Raw genomic sequence first — 21,128 nt, forward strand, 5'->3', positions numbered from 1 at the left:
AGAAGTAGGAGATAACTATGTGAAAAGAAATTTGAAAATCATTGATCTCTAGAATCCCTTCCAGCTTTAAAGTCTATGATTCTATGGCTGAACTTTAACATCCTCTCTAGACAAGTTTTATGAGTCTTTGATCCTGTTTCTTTTAATGCATTTTCATAATTTAAGTACATAGCACCATATTTTAAGAGATAGAAACTTCATTTATTAAATGGTCTTTGTAGACTTTATTTATTGAACATAGTGCAGACAAGTGGTTAGCCAGATACCTTGCTAGGACCTCGTTCTTATCCAAGACATGAATAGTTGTCAGTATTCCCAATTCAATTTGAATGTTTGAAATCTTGGTATTTTTGAAATTCCCTTCTAACTTAGAGATCAAGAGTCTAGTTCAAATTTTGAAGCTGGTATTTTTCATTGTAATACCTTATATCTCAACTGATGTTGCTGAAAACAAAATAAACAACAAGTTTATTAGTGTCCAGCATATAGTAAATTCTCAGTAAATGTTTACTGAGTTGAAGCATCATTGTTACACTTCATATTTAACAGCCTTCAGCTTACAAAGAGTTTTCAAATATAGTGTATTTCATGTTATTTTCCAATAACACTGTGAGGATAGTGTACCATGTTTCCCTAATGAGAAATGTGATAACCAGTACAGTATGAAAGTGGCAATTTGAAAATGCTACCATTGTTTCTACCTGACAAATATAGATTCGTGTGAGCTTTTTGAAAGACTTGTATAGCTTCTTTGTCTCTGACCTCTTCAGTTGTGCCCATTTCTTCATTTATTAAGCAAATACTTATTGAGCACTTAATTTTGCACTACAGGCTGGGGATAAAACAGACAAAAATCTCAGTCTTCATTGAGTTTGTGGACATCCTTCATTTTCCCTCAGCCTCCAATCTTTAGTCTAGAGGTATCACAGTAAGTTTAGAAATATATGTAAGCCTTAATTTGAAAAATATTAAGCTTTACTCTAGCAAATAACTTCTCATTTAATAAAATTTTTATAATGGTGATCTCCTATTGTGAGTACATAACATATTTTGGAATTCAATTTCCTGAAGTCAATATGAAACTAATCAGGACTTTCCTTAAATAGCAAAGCACCGATGTTCATATGGTTAGTGATAGTGATGGAGATGACTTTGAAGACGCTTCCGAATTTGGGGTGGATGATGGAGAAGTATTCGGCATGGCGTCATCTGCCCTGAGAAAATCTCCAATGAGTGAGTATTAATAACTCTTTGAGTCTAGCATTTAATTCTCCCTCCTAGTGCAGAAATTTATAAGGAACAGTGAACTTAAAAATCTCTTACTGACTTTGAGGTTTGGAGAGATAAAATATAGCAAGCAGGCATTATTCATTAGAACTCGAGCCTTTTGAGTTTTGATTTTAAGCCCAGCCATTCGCAGTGCTTTAGTAAAACTCATTAAAAATGCAAGGGAATTTAACTTTTGTTTCACTTGTATAATTAATTATGAGTTTGTCTCTTTACCTTAAACCTAGAGATTGATAAACAAATAGCTATACTTTTTGTGACTGTAGTTAATTTCCACACATCTTATTGGAGGTACCAGTTTTAACAATAGTAATATTACTTTTCCACTCGCCGGTACCCATCTTTGGAAGGAAAAAGTAAACTAAATATGTCATCTCCCTCACTTCTACCTTACAAGAAGCATAGTGTAGAATCATGTGGTGCTATATACAAAATGACCATTAAAATAAGTCTGTAAATGGCTCATTTACTCTGTGAAATTAGGGAACTTATATGGACAGAAATAGATGTGATGTTTACATAAAATTGACTATTTTCCTGAAGGTTTGATGAAGTCTTCTAATGTATGTCAAGTTAAAATGTCTCCTCAGATATATCACAGAAGCTAAAATTTAATTTTATTTCCTCTTTATTGATTAAATATATTTCTTATATGTGGGATTAGATGTTATGTGGTTTGTTTTTTGTGTCTATTTGTTTTGGTTTTTTGTTTTTGTTTTTTCTTTTGTTTGTTTTTTAGTGCCAGAAAACGCAGAAAATGAAGGAGATGCCTTATTACAATTTACAGCAGAGTTTTCTTCAAGGTAGGGTTAGGACATTAACTATATAAAATTGATGTTCTTTTAATGCTACTGTGATTTTTCTGGAGCAATTTAATCATAGATTGTTTTTAATTTCTCCTTAAAGTATTCAAAGGATACATTTATCAATTTATATAGTCCTGATAGTGAACACATACTATTCAAGTCAGATAACTAGTGAACTATTTATGCCACTTCAGAGGTGTATTTATCTTATGTCTGTATCTTCACAGAAGTGTAATAAATGGATTACTAATTTAATATCTTGACTATATTTCCAAAAGGACTAGGATATAGGATACTAATTTTTGGTATACCCTAGGACAAACAAAATATCTTTTTAAATATAATATTGAATAAAAAGATCATTTAAATTTTTAAATTTAAGTGAGTTTTTTCTTTTAATTTTTGTTTTGGAATCATTTAACATTTCTTCTTTCAAAAGTCTTAATATAAAATGTTTTGTATGCATTTGAGATTCTCCTAAGGTGTATAAAAAGATTTAAATATTTAACCCTAAATTTTCACGTAAATGATATTTCTCTTTAGTTCTATTTTCTGATGTAATAGAATTTGGAAACTTTGCAAGGTACTATTATTTTCCCTCTCTGTTAGATGTCCAGAGTAAATGAACTAAAATGAAAAGTTAAGGCTATTGTAACTAGGAAAGTCTTATGAAAGTGGGTAACCGGGAATTGCTACTTGTAAATGGCATGGTTTTATAGCACTTATTAAGTCCATTTGTTACATATACGTAAAATTCCAGGGTTCTAATATGTCAGTATAAGCCAAGGAGAATTGTAAACACTAATGAAGCTCATTCCCGAGCCTCTAGAGAAAGATTTTAATGTTTGGTCTATATAAGAGACATTAGTCCCAACATTAACTTAAAAGTTATTGGTTAGACTTGTGAAACTTGAAGTAAATTTGAAGTGTATTTTAATTAATAGATGTAATTTTTCCTATAGATATGGTGACTGCCATCCTGTATTTTTTATTGGCTCATTAGAAGCTGCTTTTCAAGAGGCCTTCTATGTGAAAGCCCGAGATGTAAGTGCAATCTTAACCTTTTCTGATTCAAAAGTGCATCCCATAGGGTCACCACCAGGCCTGAGGCAATGCTTAATGTTCTCTGCTTTTTTCAGATTGAAGACTTGCTTTTATTTCTGGTTCATCCACCAACCTAATCATGACCAAGATAACCCATTTCAGAGGGTCAGTAGTATGATAGGGTACTGCTGGCTCTTGTAGAAGGCCTTGTCAAGCTCTGATACAGGGTTTTTCGGTAGGGGGAGAAAATAGTAGAAATGCTTAGAAGGGACCAGGGGGACATAAAAAGTGGATGTACTTACAAGGGACCAGGCTCTGTATTTGTTTTCTTTTCAGTTACATGCTTAATTTCAGTTAAATTCTTGCTAAATAATTTGTCCTTCAGTCTTTTCCCTAAAGATTAATTCCATCTAATAGTATGTATCTAATAACCGTAATATTTTTTCCTGAAAGTCATTTTAGACAACAAGAGAATTTTTCCTTCAGCAAGAAATGGGCTTTGTGATCTTGAAATCAAGTAGATTGAAGTATATAACAAGAATTCAAAAGTTATCTTTTGAGCAAAAAGGTTCTATGTGATCACTCTATTTTTATGTTGACACAGCAGTTGGGACCTCAGTTACCTGACTCCTGCCTATCTGCACAGCTTCACCTTTTCCCATTCCCTGCCTTACACTTAATACATATAGTAATAGTGGACCATTTGTATTTCCCCATAATCTTACTCTTTTTTTTCATGCTGCCCCACTGTCGGGAATAACATTCGTCCTGCTCTTTACCTGGTTGACTCCTACTCTTCCTCCAAGACTTAACCTTTCCTGACCCTTCTACTACTCTCACATCAACCACGCCCACCCCTTTAGTACTTTGCAGTGATAACATGTTGCTTTTAATCATCCATTCTCCCTCTTTACATGTCTTCTCAAAGAGATTTGATTCTCTTTTTGGCAGTGGCTGTGTACCTTACATTCCCACACACAGTAAATATGTTTAACGAATGAAGGAAAAAAGAAAGAGGAAGGAAGGCATAGTGTGTAAATGGAGTTAGAGGGAAAGTATTGGAATTAAATAGGGCAAAGAATTTTGAGAGTAAAGTCCAAGTTTCTGAAATTTCTAGTTTCTCCTTATGTTAAACTCTGACCTAAAGTAAAATTCATTTTAAACAAATTTTAAAAATTAAATTCCAAGGCAATAGTTAGTAACCAAACTTAGATCTGTCACTGACAGTTCATGAAGCAGATTAAGAAACATAAATTGTTCATTACCCTAAAATTAGTGGAATAGCCCATTGTAAAGACTGTTTTAAGCATCAGGTTTTAACTACTAAATCTATATTAAATGGATTTTATTTTTAAAGAAATACATATTTATGGTAATATATGTTTGTAAAGCTTCTATAAATACAGCTTTATAGAAAATACTAAAAAGCAAAAAGAATATATTCTAATACAGATTAACTATGATGTATTTTAATCATATTTTTATTATATACTTTGATGAGCACATTTATACATATTTAATATAAAATTGGTCATTTTATAATCCTGTTAAAACAGCTTATTTTCACCTTTTAATATTACTTATGATCACTTCCTTAATTATATTTTATAATATTTTAACTTTTATTAAAACAATTTTTGTTACAGAAAAAGTAAAATAATAGTACAATAAACACCCAAATTCCCTAGTCTTATAACTTCAAAAGTTTAATTCAGACTGATGATCCCCAGAGGAGCATAAACTCTTTCTTGTTAACTTCTGGATTTTTCTAGTGAAATAGTTCATTAGTATCTTGGTGTTTCAGCAGATGAAAATCATTGGTTCATGAAATTAAATGTTTTGTTTCACATTAGAGTCATGCCAAAATCTACCAACCTCTTTGGCTTCCTAAACTTTTTCCCCTTGTTCAGGGCTTTTTTTCTTTCCTCATTTCTCTTTCCCAAGTTGAAGATAAATAGTTTATGTATGTAATATATTTATTACATTGTTCTAAGCTTAAGTAAAATTTAAACTCAAGTAAAATATCCACATGGTGGATAAATTATTCAAAATTAAATCTAAGCAGGTACATTTATTATAGTCATCAACCAAATTATATATGTCACCTTTTAAAATTAAAGAGGATTATATAGGAGGTGTAGAAGTAGTATTGCTACTTCAGATTTATATGGTGCTCTGTGGCTTATAATACTTTTTCCTATACATATCTCATTTGAACCCCCCAGCAAACCACTGGGATAGGGATATATGATATCAATATTCCCATTGTTGAGAGGAGGAAGCTCATCAAGCCTACGTGACTTGCCCAAAGCCAAATTAAGAGTAAGTTGTAGACACCGAGTAAGAGCTCAGGTGTCCCAACACAGATAAGTGTGGTTTATGTTATACAACCATTCTTCCAGAAGCTTTTCAATGCTAACTGCTATGCTACAGGATTCAGTTACCAATCTTCATTTCTGCTTTTCAGACTTCAGATATGAGAGTGTAAACAAATCATTTTCAGTATTTTTTTAAAACTTCTGAATGAATCATTTTTTAAAAAATAGTTTGCTAATGTCTAAATATTTTTAGGCAAGTATGGCCGATACTGTGGCATTCTTACTAAATTTCTTTCATCTTTAACATCACATGTTTAATTTAAACTGTGAGAAGCACTTTCATTTTACCGGGGCAACAGATGAGCCTTGGGCACCAGCATTCTTCACTTGAAGTAAGAAATTGAGTTCCAAGAGTAAATAAAAACAAGATTGAAGGTTTAAATCCTCTGCTAGGCTTTTTGAACTTATATACTCATTAAATGTTTATTGGAGTGGTGGGATTACAAAGGATTTGGGGAGCTTCATCAACTGGTATATAGTTAATCACTAAGTAAAACACTACATTTGATAAAGTGTTTCTCACGATGCCACATTCAATCCATCTTAATGAAAACTGCTTCAGACTGATTTCATTTGAGAGCACTTATTTGGTGAGAGTGCTCATAGTTCTTTATGCCTTTTTCATGTGGAATTTACAATACCGGTCAAAACAGAGCTCCAACTTAAGTAAAACAGATATTCTAAGTTCTTGAGTTTAAGTATACTGTGGCAAAGTTTTGACTTCTGACAGCAGGTTGATCAGTTTTATAATCTACCCCCTTGCCCTTAACAACAGTTAAGGGATGTTCATTAAGTTATCACATGCCTACTGAGGACATAGGATATAGAGGTTTCCTGCCCTTGAGATGCTCACTGTCTAGTGGGGAAGATAAGACAATATAAACAAACCCATATAGTATGAAATGCTATAGAAGCAAAGAGGAGAGGTACTTCATCTACCTTAGAAGTTCAGGGAGATTTCTTGAAGAGGTACCTCTGAACTGAATCTTATGAGTAAAACTTAGGCAAATAGAAGAATTCTAAACAGAAGGAAGGTCAAAACAAAGGCCAGAAGATTAAGATTGAGGGAACTACAACCAAGAAGTTAAGCCAGAGAGCAAAAATTGCAAGACAGAGAGTTGGATAGCAAGCCATCATGAGGCTGGGAAGGTCAACAGGGCTATGGAGGAGGCTGTGATTCCCTATCATTACCTGGCATTTTAAAAATATTTGTTGAATGAAGCTTATATTTTATCTTTAGATAAATGAGAGCCAGTGGTTAGCCTCTTCAATTATGGTTGTAGAAGAGTTACCACTGGCCAAACCATGGTTCCTTGGGAGTTTTTTTTAAAGAAGTTTCTTTTTCTCCTTGTAGCCTCCCCACCTCTCATTCCTGCTGCCCTTGAATTCTCTTCACAGCCAAAAGTGCCCTAGAGAATGATTAGACATTTGTTGTAACTAAAAATCAACAACAACAAAAATCCCCAGTGCCAGGGTTGATCTCCCATGTGAAGGCTTGTTCCTTTCTCAGCAGTCCTTTGGGAGACTGGGCTTTGAGATCAATAATCCTGTTACACCTTCTTAGTTCTTGACTTTTGACTCAGTACTGTTTCCAAATATTACACATAAATAAAGGAAACTAGTGCTTCAGTTCTTGATTTCCCACTTAGTAACTCTGTAGTCCCAAACAAGTAATGAGCCTTTTTCTAACTGGGGGAGGGGGAGTAGGAAAGATAATACATATCTACTTTATATGTTTTTTTGAGGATTAAATGAAATCTACTCATAAATGCACCCAGCACCATGGCTAAGGTGATGTTAAACAGTTTTGAACAAATTTGAGAAATGTTTGTAAAGTAACAAAACTGATTTTCTTAATGTAATTCATGAACTAGCTCTGAGAACAGTTCCACAAAGGAATTTTGAGAACCCCTCTGAGCATTTACAGGACTAAACTGAATGCTTTGCTTTAATAGTGCTTGTTAGTTATCAACTTTTATTACATTTATTTTTGAAAATCAGTCCATTTTAAAGTAGTGTTGTTTCTACTTCCTCAATTAAAAGAAATCTAAATGCCTTCACTGGACAATGTTTTTTAGGCAAAATGAGTTCTACACAAATCTGAAGCCACAACTGTAGTTGGTGAGTTTCTGGCACTCCATCATCCAGAAAAGTGAGGCAAACAAACTTATTTGTGCTTTCAAAACTATGCCCAGTCTGTTCATCTTGTCTTTGTTTTCTTTTCAATTTAAATTCCTTGAAGGCAGACAATGTCTTTAAAGTAAATTTTATATGACAGCTAGGACAGTATCCTGCACATCTGTGAGATAAGAACTATGATGCTAATGTAATTTTTAAAGTATGTTTTCATTATATAAATAAAATGTTTGTTGTGAAAAAAAAAAGAAAGAATACAGATGTATTTAAAGTAGAAAATGAGTTAGCTCATAATCCCAAACCTGAAAATAACCACCATTAAATGTTTTTATTTTTCAATGTGATTTTTTAAAAAATCTCCAAACATGTATACCAGTAAAAAAGTTATGTTTTACATAAAAGCAGCCATACCAGATACACTGTTCTGTAATTAGATATTCCTACTAAACAGTATATTGTTAGCACCATATTTAGAATTACCTCTAATTCTCCAACTGGGTTATCTCATCTACGTAACTAAAATTATTAAAATCATTAGTGTCTATATTAAAATTATTTTTTAAAGTAGTTAAAAGTTTATTAAATTAATTTTAAGATAAGTTGCTGTATAGAACATTCTTCTCAATTTACTACTATTCACGTTTTTTTGAGACCCATTTAACCATTATTTGAAAAACAGTATAGGTAAAATTTAATAAAATATAAAAAGCAAGGCTGATTTTTACTAGTGGAGTTTGTTCATATTTGTATCATTTCTCCCAAGGAACCCTCCTTGACTCTAGAAAATATTTGTTATTAATACTACCTATTTTAAGATGATAAAAAGCTAAACTGGATGTCTTAAGTATTTCATTTGTAAATTTAAGAAATCTTTCATATCTAATCTTAGACATTTCCAATGGAAAAAAAGAGATATGGTAGAAAGAGAACTGATCAGAATTCTTATATTTGAATTCTGGCTCCCTATTAACTTGTTTGTTATGTGCTATTAAAACTAGGTTATTCAATCTCTCTAAGGATCAATTTCTACAGTTAAAAATTTGTCTTGTAATATATACCTCACAATGTTAATGAACAATTAATATAAGTAAAACACCTTCAGGATGTATGTGAAATATTTTTAAGGTTGTTTGCCTGTAGCAGGTGGACACTGAATAAATCAGGCAGATTTGAATTTGAAACTGTACCCTGATACTGACTAGCTCTATAAACCTCCATTTTATTTTCTCTGAAATGGAGATAAAAATATCTTGGCAATTAACCCACCTTGAAATAATGAATCCCTACTTTAACAGTAACCAAGTTATTCAGATGCACATGTTAAAGAAAATGTATAGGCCTATTTAATTGTTATATATGGTACATATAAGGGAACATTAGGAGACAGGGCTAACATTGAGAAGGGGACTGGGATTTCATTATGGAAATCCCTGAATGCCAGCTGAAAAGACTTTTGTTATTGTTAGGTGGTGATTAGCTTTTGGAAGTTTTTGAAGAAGAGAGTGACACTGTCAGAGGAATAAGTAATGTAGTGGTTTGTAGGATGGATGGGAGGGGAGAAATTGGTAGTAGTGAAGCTGAGCAACTGTGTACATTTGTGTATGTGTAGTTGTGGAGTATCAGGCAATGATTAGAAAATCATATTACAGTAATAGCACAATGGAGTTCACAAAATTCTTTTGAGTTCTACATTTCACAGCCTGTTAGCTTTCATGTACCTTTTTATACATGAGTATCTTCTAGTATCCTGTTTCTCCCACACCTCCTTGGAGTACCTAACAAAACAGAATGATACCGTTTTTGTCATAGACCTATACTAATGTGTTCTGGCCTTCGTTTCCTCTGTGGAGCATTTCAATAGAATGTGTTGGTTTTTTTATTTGCCTCGCCATTTATAACCTTTTATAAATAACTATATTAAGAAAATCAAAGTATTTCTGATGTTAAGTAGTACATAGTATCGTTATTAAAGATATTGGAAATTTAACTTCCCTAGCATATACGCCTATACCAAAAATCAGTAAGAAAAAGACAACAACCCAGGATGGGTAAGCAATACAAGCAAGAATTTCACAGAAAAGAAAATAAAAACTGTGCTGTAAGCCAATCACTTGAGCTTCTAACTTCCTTATTCATGAAAACTTTAGTCATATGTTTATCTTCCTCAAAGATACTGTATGACCTGACTCTTGACAGTTTGAACAATGAAAGCTTTTAAATCTCCATACTCAATGAACATTTGTCAGCTTATTTTATGAAGAAAATTTGACTTTACTTTAGGCTTTTTGGTTGGTTGGTTTGTTAAATCTGTGACTTTCATGTAAGAGTTCTCCCTGTGTGAGACTCAAATACATCTGTGTCTTCACGATTTCAGAGTGCCATCCCAACTTCAAGAAGTGAGAAGAAAAAGACAGTCTCCTGGCATCTCCACATTTTCAGTAGCTGGCTATTTCCTTTTGGAGCCTCTCCAGTTGGTTGCTGCCTCTTGGTCCCTGACTTAGCTTTGGGAGCCAAAAAAAGACTCAATTTTTTCCACAAATCAGTCTGCACTGTGGTTCTTCACTCTTCAAAAGTTAATAACTTGAAGTTCTTTGAATACATCAGGCCACTGACATCACTGGGCCTTTCCCAACATTTTCTCTTTGCTTTTCCTTTTTCCCTCTTCTTTTTCTTACTATTACCTAAACTTAAAATTCAGCTCAAGTATCACCTTCATAAAGAGGCAGCCCATCTGATGTTCATGCCTAGACCCTAGGAGCACCTCTGTTATAGTACTCATATCACCACTCCCGTCTAGACAGAGTGTTGGACTTCTGACCTCAAGAGCTGTATAGCTCCCAAGGCATAGAAAAGTGAAGTAGCTTTCCCAAGGTCATATAACTGGAAGGTGGCAAAGCAGGAATTTGAATCCAGACAGTGTAGTTTCATGCTACCCTGCCTCTGTTCTTTCCTTGTACTTACCTTAAGTCACAGTTGGATGCTGGGCTAGACCTATGAACATCTGTATATAGGAACAGAATTGTGGACTTGGGCAATGTACTGAGATTGTTCTGATTAAAGTCTGGATTTAAAATAATAAATAAGACAGCTACAAAGAACATTTTGAGATACTGGGGAAATTTGAATATGGACTGCATATTAGATAATATCATTGTAACAATATTAAGTGTCTTGGGTGTGATTAAATACATTATGATTATGTAAGGGAATATCCTTGTTTCTTAGTAGACAGAGGCTCAAGTATTTAGAGTGGAAGTGTTGTGAATATGTGCAACTTTACATGTTTCAGGGAAAGAAGCATAAAAAGAATGATAAAGCAAATATGACAAAATGTTAATAATTGATAAATCTAGATAAAGGCTAAAAGAATTTATTGTGGTGTTAGCATGTCAGTTGTTTGTATCAATAAATCATCCCCAAATCTAAAACAAAAGAAAAGAACAATGATGATTCTGATTATTACAGTGATGATAATGATGATAGAAAAAGAGAAGGGAAACAGTAAGGGGAGAAATAATAAAGTCAGTCTCTGTTTACACAAGGGAGACTTTTTCATTTATTTTAATATTTATACTGAAAAATCTATGAACTCCCATGTCTAGAGACTATTTGTCATATCAACTTTAAAATCATTGAACACAGAGATTATGGATGTTATGGTACTTAAAAAGAAACTAGACAACTTCCTTTTCAGTCTATCAGCAAATATTTTCTGAGTGTCTGCTCTGTGCCTGGCCTGTTTTGAGACATAGCCAGCTCATTTCTTCCAGCTCTAATGTTCTGAGGTTCTGTGATGCTAAGTGTCTAAATACAATAGCTACTGTAGCTCAAGGCCAAGTCACATTGGTTGCTGTCAGCTTGGTGTTTTCTAAGCATCAACTTAGTACCTTAGCTCCTGGTTTTGAATGTGAAGATTAGTGAGGCCCTGAAGGCACAGACACAATTAAGCACCCCAAACACTATTGCCAAGAAGAGAAATAAAGGAGCTGTATAATCTTTAATACGTTTTCATTGCTGTCGTTTCTCTTGAAATTGCTTTCAAATCCTTTATTTTGAATGGATAGCTTCAGAATCTTCATCCTAACAGCTACATTTTATTCCATACCTACTGTGGGTCAGGCATTGTACATAGATATTTTGCCTACTTCATCCACGGTCCTTACCACACCCGCCTTGCCCCTCAGTCACAGCTGGTAAGTGGCAAAACTGGGTTTAGCACAGAGCTTTCTGTACTCAAAAGCTTGGAGACTTTCCTTTACACTGTTACCAAAACCCAGATCACAAAGAGGGAGTCTGAGGAGAGCATAGCTGGGCTGCTTGCCTTTGTCATCTACCAGACTTACACCCTCTCTGCCAAATTAGAAAGGACGAATAAAATATAGCTTTTTTTGTTGCCCTAATCTTATCATTGCATATGGTACCACAGTTAAATCTTTGCTTCCCCAAATGCCACTCCTCCCTACCTCCAATTCTTACAGGAAGAGAACTTTGTTTTATTCATCTTTATATTCTCAATGCCTAACACATAGGCACTCTGTAAATGTTATTGAACTAAATTATTAATGGGCCAAAGGGAAAAATGGTTATAGTAATGGAAAACAAAACATTTCCGTATGCTTTTTTCTATGTACTAGATGCCCTTTCTTCATAAAAGCAGTTTTCTGATATGCTGAACCCAGTTCTCCCTGTTTGGGCCTGTGTTTAGTTGAGCTCAATAAAATAATCAAAAATCTGAGTCTGGGTGTGTCTATAATCAGATTTATGAAGCCTACATTTAGTATCATTTGCCTATTACTGAGTTTTTATATTTTGCTTATTTTTGCTGTCATAATAGCAGAAAAAAATTTTGTTGAAAGCTTATTATGTTTAAGAGAAAAGATTTTTTAAAGATTATTCAGTTTTTCTTTTGAAAGCTACTGTGGGAGTATCCCCAACCTGAAGATCTTCTGACACTCTTTGTATCGTCTCCTTTCTCACAGTTTAGAGCTTAAAGTGAGATTTTTTTTTTTAAAGTGTGTTTTCCTGGCATCTCATGTTTAACAGTGTCAGGGGTTTGTGTCCCTGGAACGAAAACTGTTTCTCCAGAGCCTTTTTTCTCTTAGCTTCCAGTGAAAAGAGGGGCGAGGCGAGCCAGTCGCTTACCACAAAGCAATGCCACCACAAAGGAAAGATTAAGGGTTTAGAGAGAGGTCAATGTGGGTTTTTCTCTAACTAAACACTTTCCTAAAGTTTCCTTGTGGAAAAATAATGAAGTCATCTCAGAGTTTTTAAAGAATTTTTATTTCTTTTTCACCGTCTGCATTCGCTTGTCTTCTCAGCATGGATGTTTAATCTTCCTAGGCTTTGTGAATTGGCCCAAATGAATAAGTGGTGAGCTGTCTCTCTAGGAGCTAGAGGCTTATTCTAAGGGCCTAATCACTGAGTAAACACATCTTTGCCCTCCCTCCCACAACTGCGATATAATAGTCGAGATTCTAGCACAGTAACCTGGATATTGCAGGGACCAATGCTTTGAAATGCAGAATGGTTGATCCTCCGAAACAGACAGTGCCTGATCTTCGCCTGCCTCTTTCTTCTTTTTTAAATTAAATATTGCCAAAGAGATGCTGTTTTATTGCTTGATATTGTGCATTAGTGCCCTGGATTTCCAAGTTTAGTTTCAGTCAACACTGTCAGCTGCACTTATAGGGAACTCTTCGTGTTGGGTTTCTTAGTAGCCTCTTCGGCACATGTGTGTTTGGTTTGGAAGAGCATTTAAATTAAATCAGTGAGATAGCAGTGTAAATCACTAATCTCTTTCCCAAAGTCTAAGTGTTCCATTGCAGTGTTCCTGAGAGAAATAGGCATTTTAAAGATTTAGCCATTGCCATTGTTTGGTTAGAAATATGCTGATTCAAAAGTGGACAGCTCTCTTGTTCCCAGTGTCTCATTAAATGTAGTTGCTGAGATACGATCAAGCAGAATTAGAGGTTGACATCCCTCTGTCTCTTTGGCTAGAGAGCTTCTAAGAAGAGGAGCTCTGAATTTGTTAGCGCTGCCAGGTTCACGTTCCTTTCCCTAAAGCAGCAGACTTCTGGATTCATTTACTAAGAGTGATTTGGCGTTGCTGTTGCCATTTGGTGTCTTTTTTTGCCAGGGACCCGTGATTGATATCAGCATTCATGTTTCTTTCATCAAATATGCTGAGACCTATGCTAACTTAGGGATGCAAAGAAGATGGAAAGGGACCCAGTCCTCACCCTTGAGAGACTTTGTCCAGAGGGGAAACTAGTGATCAAGTATAATACTAATGGAAGAGATAGAGACTCGGAAAAGGAAACCCTTCACGCTGCCTGAAGGAATCAGGGAAGGTTTCATAGAGGCATTTGTTTTGAGCCTCAAAGGATGAGTAGGAATTTTCTAGGTAAGAATCTCTCCAACAATGTATCTGATTACAGACTTCCTAGAAACCAGCTGCTATTATTTGCAGATGTCAACATAGATGAAGAAACTCTTGAGTCTTTCTTGTCCATCATTTTATCACCATTGCTTCCTCCTGGGCCTGACAGAGTATTTCAGAAATGCTTGTTGAATGAATGAATGAATGAATAGACACATGAAAGCATCTACTGTTGGGGTAGCTGAGCTACTTACACTCAGGAATTTTGTCCCTATTCCCATCACATGCTGTCCCTGAGGCCCTGGAAGCACTAATGTTATGAACAGTGGCCAATCTGGTGCCTTAATATTCTCCGAGCACTCTGAGACTTGATTATAGTGTGGTTGGGTTCCCTGCTGCTTCTACGGTATCAAAGCAAGGACACTGGGCTTGGAGTCAATCAATCTGGGATTCAGTCTCAGATACCATACTTGTTTACTAGTTGTGGAGTTTAGGATAAGTCAGCTTTCTGAAGCTCAGTTTCCTCATATGCTAATAAAGTTAAGAATGCTATTTTACAGGTTTATTCTGGGGTTAAATTAGATAATGGGTGTGTAAATAACTCACCCATTTTGGAAACATCTACCTCTGGCTACCCTCATCTAGGACAGAAGTTCCCTTTGAAGAAAATACTTTAATGATTACTTCATTATTATTATGAGGATTATTTATCAGGAGAATTCCAAGCATCAGACTTTCATCAACATGAACCTTTTTTTTTATAAGAATCCCACACAGCAAGTTTTTCTCCATCATCACAGCCTTATTTAATATGAAGGGAAGGACCCTAAGCCTCCTAAAAATTTTCCTTTGCTAGAATTTCACAGATTGGTTTGTACATTATCTTTACCATAAAATTTTATCTTTCCATTTCCTGGTAACCAACTTTTTTTTTTTTTTTTAACGGAGATACTGGGGATTGAACCCAGGACCTCGTGCATGCTAAGCATGCTCTCTACCACTGAGCTATACCCACCCACCAGTAACCGACTATTCTTAAACACAGCTCTTCTACAAGGTAGCACCAAGAAGTTAGTTAAGAACAATTTAGGTTCTTTAATCATCATCATTGTTGTTAAAAGTGACATATTGCCAATGATGTTGCTCAATTTCAGTTTTTAGTTTCAGTTATTTTATTAATTATCCAACTGTGACAGGATACTTTTAAGAGAACAAATGTCATTTCTCGAAAGCAAGTTTTATCAGTCAAAAGGGAAATAATAATTTTCCATATGAGAAACTACATTGGACATTTTCTGAAATATAAACTAGAAAGAATTCATGTGAAGTGAACATTTTTCTATCATCCTTTCAAGTGGCAATTAAAACATACTCTTAAATAAGGACTTTGATATGGGAACACATTAGGGCTTTGAAATTACCTGTGGAACTAAAACAAAATTTTATTTCAGACCTTTTCCTTTCAAGTAGAAGAGATTACTCAGTGTTCAGATTAAAAACATAAAATATGTAAGAGAATTTGGCATCCAATCAATATTTCTTTCTCTGTATGTATAGTTGAATAGTTCACAATTAAATTTCCCTTTACATGTAAAGTATGTATTAAATACAAAAAATGATAACTCCATTTTATTTAAAGAAAACACAATTCTGTTGCAAACAGAATTTTTGCAAGTTTGAGATAGGCTTGCCCATGTTGACAGAAATCTGTTACAGCAGTCTGTGAAACATAATATAACCATCCTAGCCTTTTTAGAGCATAAAGAAGCAAAATGTATTCATAGTAGTAGATGCTTTTGGAGCCCCAGGTGTCAGATACTCTTAGGGAATAGCATTTAAGTTTTATCTTTGCTGTTTATATTGACTGACTGAGCCTTGTCAAAATTCTAGAAATCTTACCTTAGTGGATATTTTAATTCATCAGTCTTTTCTCCTCTTTTCAGAGAAAGCTTCTTGCTATCTACCTCCACCATGATGAAAGTGTATTAACCAACGTGTTCTGCTCACAAATGCTTTGTGCTGAATCTATTGTCTCTTATCTGAGTCAAAATTTTATAACCTGGGCTTGGGATCTGACAAAAGACTCCAACAGAGCAAGGTAATATTTTTGTTCACAAGTTGTAAGTTGGGCTTCTGTTTTTTTAAAATAAGTCATTACTATTTTTGATTTCTTATCATCATAAGCATTATATTTAATTAGTTAAAAGATATTTGTTGTAGTTAACATATGCAGTTGTCTCCAATTGTAAAAATATACCTTAACTTATAAAAAAACTTCTTAAATTCAAGAATAGCTCAAAACCAAAACCAAAGTACATTGTTGTTATCTTTTTGCAACAAGATATAGTACATTTTTATGTACCATGTGTTCTAGTGTTCTTATATGTTGTTGAACATTACAATCTGTGTTTTTAATAATGTTCAGAAAAGACGAGGGAAGTCTAATATATAATCCTACTAGTAAGTTAGTTTTTTTTTTAATAATTCCAGTGATGAAGGCAGGACATTCTGAACCAGTCGAGTCAGTAATAGCTTAACTCTAGCATATGCTAATTGATGTAATCGCTTTATTGCACACATTCTTTTGCACACAGCCAGCAATACATCCATATTCTCAATAGGAAAAAAAATCCCTTTCCTAGCTGTCAGGATAAATTTACTTAGTTTGTTAATCATTATATCTGTAAGTGATGAATAATTCTTCATATTTTGCCTATTTGATTTTCCCATCTGAAATATATTTCATTGTGTTTAATTACACATGTGGCCATAACATCCTGTGATGCTACTTTGGGTGTGTTAACACAATCATAATCACAGGCTGCTGGTTTATGAACAGGGAGATTAAGTTAATTCATTTCAAGGCAATCCTATCATAGTTAACCTAATTTAAACGATTGTAGGACAATTAGAAATCATCTGATTTGTCTTTTTATTATTTTATGGCTCACTGAATTTTTGCTCATCATTTAGACTTTGTTTTATGTAATCTGAATCTGAAAAGAAAGATGATTCCTCCCTTAAATGTGAAGCAAAAGAATGTTGAAGCAATTTCTTCTTCTAATACTTCATTTCTTTAAGTAAATGGTTAGGAAATTTCATAGGGTGACTTCGTTCTGCCTTGGAAATGTTCCCTGTTATACATACATAAAGAACCCTTAGCACCTGTATTTGTTTAAATTAAATCAGGTTATTATTCACTCAGTTAAAGGTGATGAAAAGCAGTGCCAAAAACAGATAAAAATGCAGCATCGAAGGTCTTTCATGAGGCAAAATACATAGACTGGAGACTTGGCTAAATCTTTTGCCATTCACTGGCAGTAAGGAATCGCCTCCTTTTCTTTTATCCACAACTTGATGGAGAAGGAAACACTATTTCTAAACCATCTGTAGTGGCTAAGTTCAGCAGGCTACCTGCTGTTATTTTGTTCTATCCTCCATTTAATTCCTTAGTTCCTTTTATTTTACAATGACAAAAAATTGCAGTGTAGTTTCTTTTGAAAAGCAGTGTTTGAGGGGGTTTTTTTATGACTGGCAATCAACAGCCATGTAATTGCTTTGTTATGTTTTGCTAAAGAAGTCTGTTAAGTAGCACAACTTTGATACACTAGTAATAAGAGTTTGCAGGTTACAGAGACACCTGTGGTGACCAAAGCGACAGAAGCTGCTTATTAGAAAGAGCCAGTACAGCTGTGTCCTATTAACTCCTTATGACACTTTTTAAAACACAAAATAAAGGCCTTGTTTAAGGCTTTAGAGCTATTTCTCAGTGAATTGCAGGACCAACTATGAAGTATGATAGGATATTTCAATCTACATTATAAAAAATGTGGCATCCCATTATTAAGTTACTGTCATGAAAATAAAAAGGAATGATATTAAAGACTAAATAGAAACATCTAGGAATTCAATTTAATAGACATCAGAACAAGAAACAGGGTAGTGGGGAGAAAGAATATAATGATTTCTGGGATTTAAGATATTTGGCATCCTTATTCAAAGTCAAATTCTATTCATATTACAAATTAAAAACTTTTAAGATATTACATTTCCTTATAAAGTAATAAATAAAATTATGTAGCTACTTCTGATGTACAGCTCCTCATTACAATTAAGACCTACAGTAAAATACACATTTTACAAACACAAGATGAAAATTCACTGGAATGACATATTTCTAAAAGAGTAAAAGTGGATTTCCTTTTGATATATGAAATTATAAGAGAACTAATTAGGCTGATTTATTGCCCCTAAAAAGAAAAGTTTAGCTTTAGCCACAATTTTCTTATCACCTGTGAGAGATTTCATCTAAATAAAATCATCTGTGTTTCCATCTCTGTGATGTTTCTTGGATTTTGTTGTCACATTTATCCAAAGGTGTTTGTCATGAAAATTGATTGCATCATCATTTGATGCTATTAACACTAAGTAACAAAATCTAAAGCTTTCACTCTCAATTCAGTAGTAGTCCTCTACACTGTTTATTGATCAGCGGGCTATATATCAAAAGTCGTTGCTGTCATTTGCTATTACAAGAGGTTGAAATGGGACAAATTAATATGTGAAAATATGGATGAGATTTCTAGACATCACAAATAAGATTGTTGCTGTGGGTTTCCTTTTAACTGTAATTTGTTTATGGCAGATGTTAAAGTTTGGAAATAAATTCCTGGTGTATTTCTTGCCTGGTCCCATATCTAGTTATCCTAGTTCAGGCTAATCATGTAAGTTCCAAGAGTCCTGAATCTGAAAGCTCTTTAGTCTGGATGCTTCCTTAGTGGTTTTCTGAGACTATCTTCTAATGTGATAACTGGGGCCATTGATGCCCAAGATGGGAAAGAACTTGCCAAGCAAACTTACTTTTGCTTAAGAAATACTCAGAGTAAGCCTACAGCAACATTAGTGCTCCATAACTTACTCTGAATCTCTCATGTGTGTGTGGAAGATAAGGATGTTGAACCAAGTGAATGCCTTGGTGAAGTTATCAGAATATGAATGTGAATTGCTATTATAAGTCAAATTTCCTGATTTTGCTAACAAACTAGAATAAAGAAGGAACAGATTTCTATAGAACGTCACTGTTACACACCCCTGTGATGCTGATGATTTGGATTTCCCTCCTCCAAAATGAATTTTAGTAACTTTCTAAGTTGAATAGTTAAGGTAACCAACCTGTATCTGTATAAATTGGATTACAGTAATTTCTAGATTAATCCTAGAAGATTCCAAATATGAACTGAGACATCAAATTAGCAGCAGTGATTATTTGCCTGTCTTCTCCCTCACTAAATCGTGATCTTCTGAAAGGACTTAATTCATTTTATTTGTCTTATTAAAGAAGGCACTTTACAAAATTCTAGGAGAAAGAAACTCAATAAGCATTTGGCAAATGAATGTTTACATCTAATTCCACCTAAGAATGTCGCTTATAATTTCAGTATTGTATATCTAAATGGAGATTTCTTTCTTGGAAAAATATATAGTCTTATTGGCTGCCATGTCTAGTTGGATTTCAAGGCCATCCTTTCTTAAAGCAGTAGACAGAAAACCCTTGTTTGTTTTTAGAGGTGCTAGAGAGCATAATTTCCCAAATATCCAATTGAACAATGATCCTGATAGAAACAATTGGATATACCTGTAAATGAAAAACCTGAAAAACAAATAGATAATAATAAAGAAACCTGCAAGTCACTTCTGGAAGTGGCTAAAATATCTTAAGAAAGGTGTATATTCCTTCATGTTTATTCATTGAGTAAACATTTACTGAATGTTTAATATGAACCAGGAATGGTGCCATGCACTGAAGATGAAAAGTTGAAAAAGACACAATGCTAATGCTCAAAACACTCATAGCCTAGCAGGCAAGACAGGCATAAGAGCTAATACATAATATGAAATATGTACAAGTTGCTTTAGGAGTATAGATGAACTTCAAACTGAGTTACTCTACCTGGGGGAGCCAGGGAAGGACTTGAAGATGACACACAAGTGATAAGAGAATTTTACTCTTTCTATTCAGAGATTTTTATATTAGCAGCATTCCTAGTTTATTGGGTTACAGATATTGCTATTCTTACAAAAGGATATTGATATTTTACACCTCATAATTAGATATCTGAAATGAAGAATCAGTGGTTGACATAATTGCGGAGGAGAGAAAAATAGAAGGAGTTGGCCAGCTAATGTAATCCTGTATGATCTGAACCAAACAGAGGAATAAGGTCAACCAATCAGGGTGGACAGATTCCAATAAATTGTTTTGTTAATGATTCATCCTAGTATTGGTATATGCTTATAGGCAGACAGTGGAGCAGAGATCATCTTTTGGATGTATAACATTTAGAAAACCATCATGGGTTTCACTAATACAATACAAATATAGATATTACTTTAGATTATCTAATTCTAGAAAATTTAGACATTGAATTTGACTAGGATACAACTGGGTAATCAGCCAGTTATGAGTGCTAAAGAATGAGTTGCTTATATGTTAAGTTCCTGAGGTGAAAATGTTTCGCACATCAGTGTACATGCTACAAAGTGTTAAATCAGGCGTTGCACACTGTTTCTGAGCAGTGTTCGGAGTAGCTGCAAGTAGTTCCCTAGGAATTGCTGACAATGCCTGAGTTAACACAGGTTGCTTGTGACTTACATAGTATTGCATTAAATTTTGCATACACAGTTGGTATCAGTGTTCACATACAGAATTCTACTGCCTGTCAGTATTAGCTTTTGAACTTAATGCCTTTGGGTGCAATATTTCAGATCACTGCAGACTTCTGCTGCTTTACTTACAGGTACTTGTTAGCCTTAATATTCAAGTGATAGTTTTCCACATTACTTAATCTTTGGCGAGAGTTAATTGGCTTAAATCTCTTATTATCAGTAGGCTGTCTTTGCCTGCACTTTCCATCTCAGTAATTAGCCATATTCACAGTGGCTTACCTTTAATTCCAAACTACTCAGTGGTTCATGCCTGGCTGAAGCCTTGCTGACCATGTTACTCTAGCCCTACACTTCCATTTGATCCAGCAAATATAGCCCAGGTGTGGGGTCTGCATGGGAGACACAAGGAGTGTTAATTTCCAGCTGCTTCCT

The 21,128-nt window shown here is 34.3% G+C and overlaps 1 protein-coding gene across 2 annotated transcripts in view; it reads left to right on the plus strand.

Annotated features, from left to right (window-relative positions):
- Positions 1–21,128, plus strand: part of FAF1 (Fas associated factor 1) — a 376,824-nt gene that overhangs the window by 249,293 nt on the left and 106,403 nt on the right. For both annotated transcript variants that reach the window (XM_031465103.2, XM_010984732.3), the window contains exons 10-13: positions 1,107–1,233; positions 2,027–2,090; positions 3,056–3,137; positions 15,974–16,128. In XM_031465103.2, coding sequence (XP_031320963.1) covers positions 1,107–1,233; positions 2,027–2,090; positions 3,056–3,137; positions 15,974–16,128 — 428 coding nt within the window. The remainder of the gene's footprint in view (positions 1–1,106; positions 1,234–2,026; positions 2,091–3,055; positions 3,138–15,973; positions 16,129–21,128) is intronic.

The sequence above is a fragment of the Camelus dromedarius genome, chromosome 14 (assembly GCF_036321535.1).
Source record: "Camelus dromedarius isolate mCamDro1 chromosome 14, mCamDro1.pat, whole genome shotgun sequence".
Lineage (NCBI taxonomy): Eukaryota > Metazoa > Chordata > Mammalia > Artiodactyla > Camelidae > Camelus > Camelus dromedarius.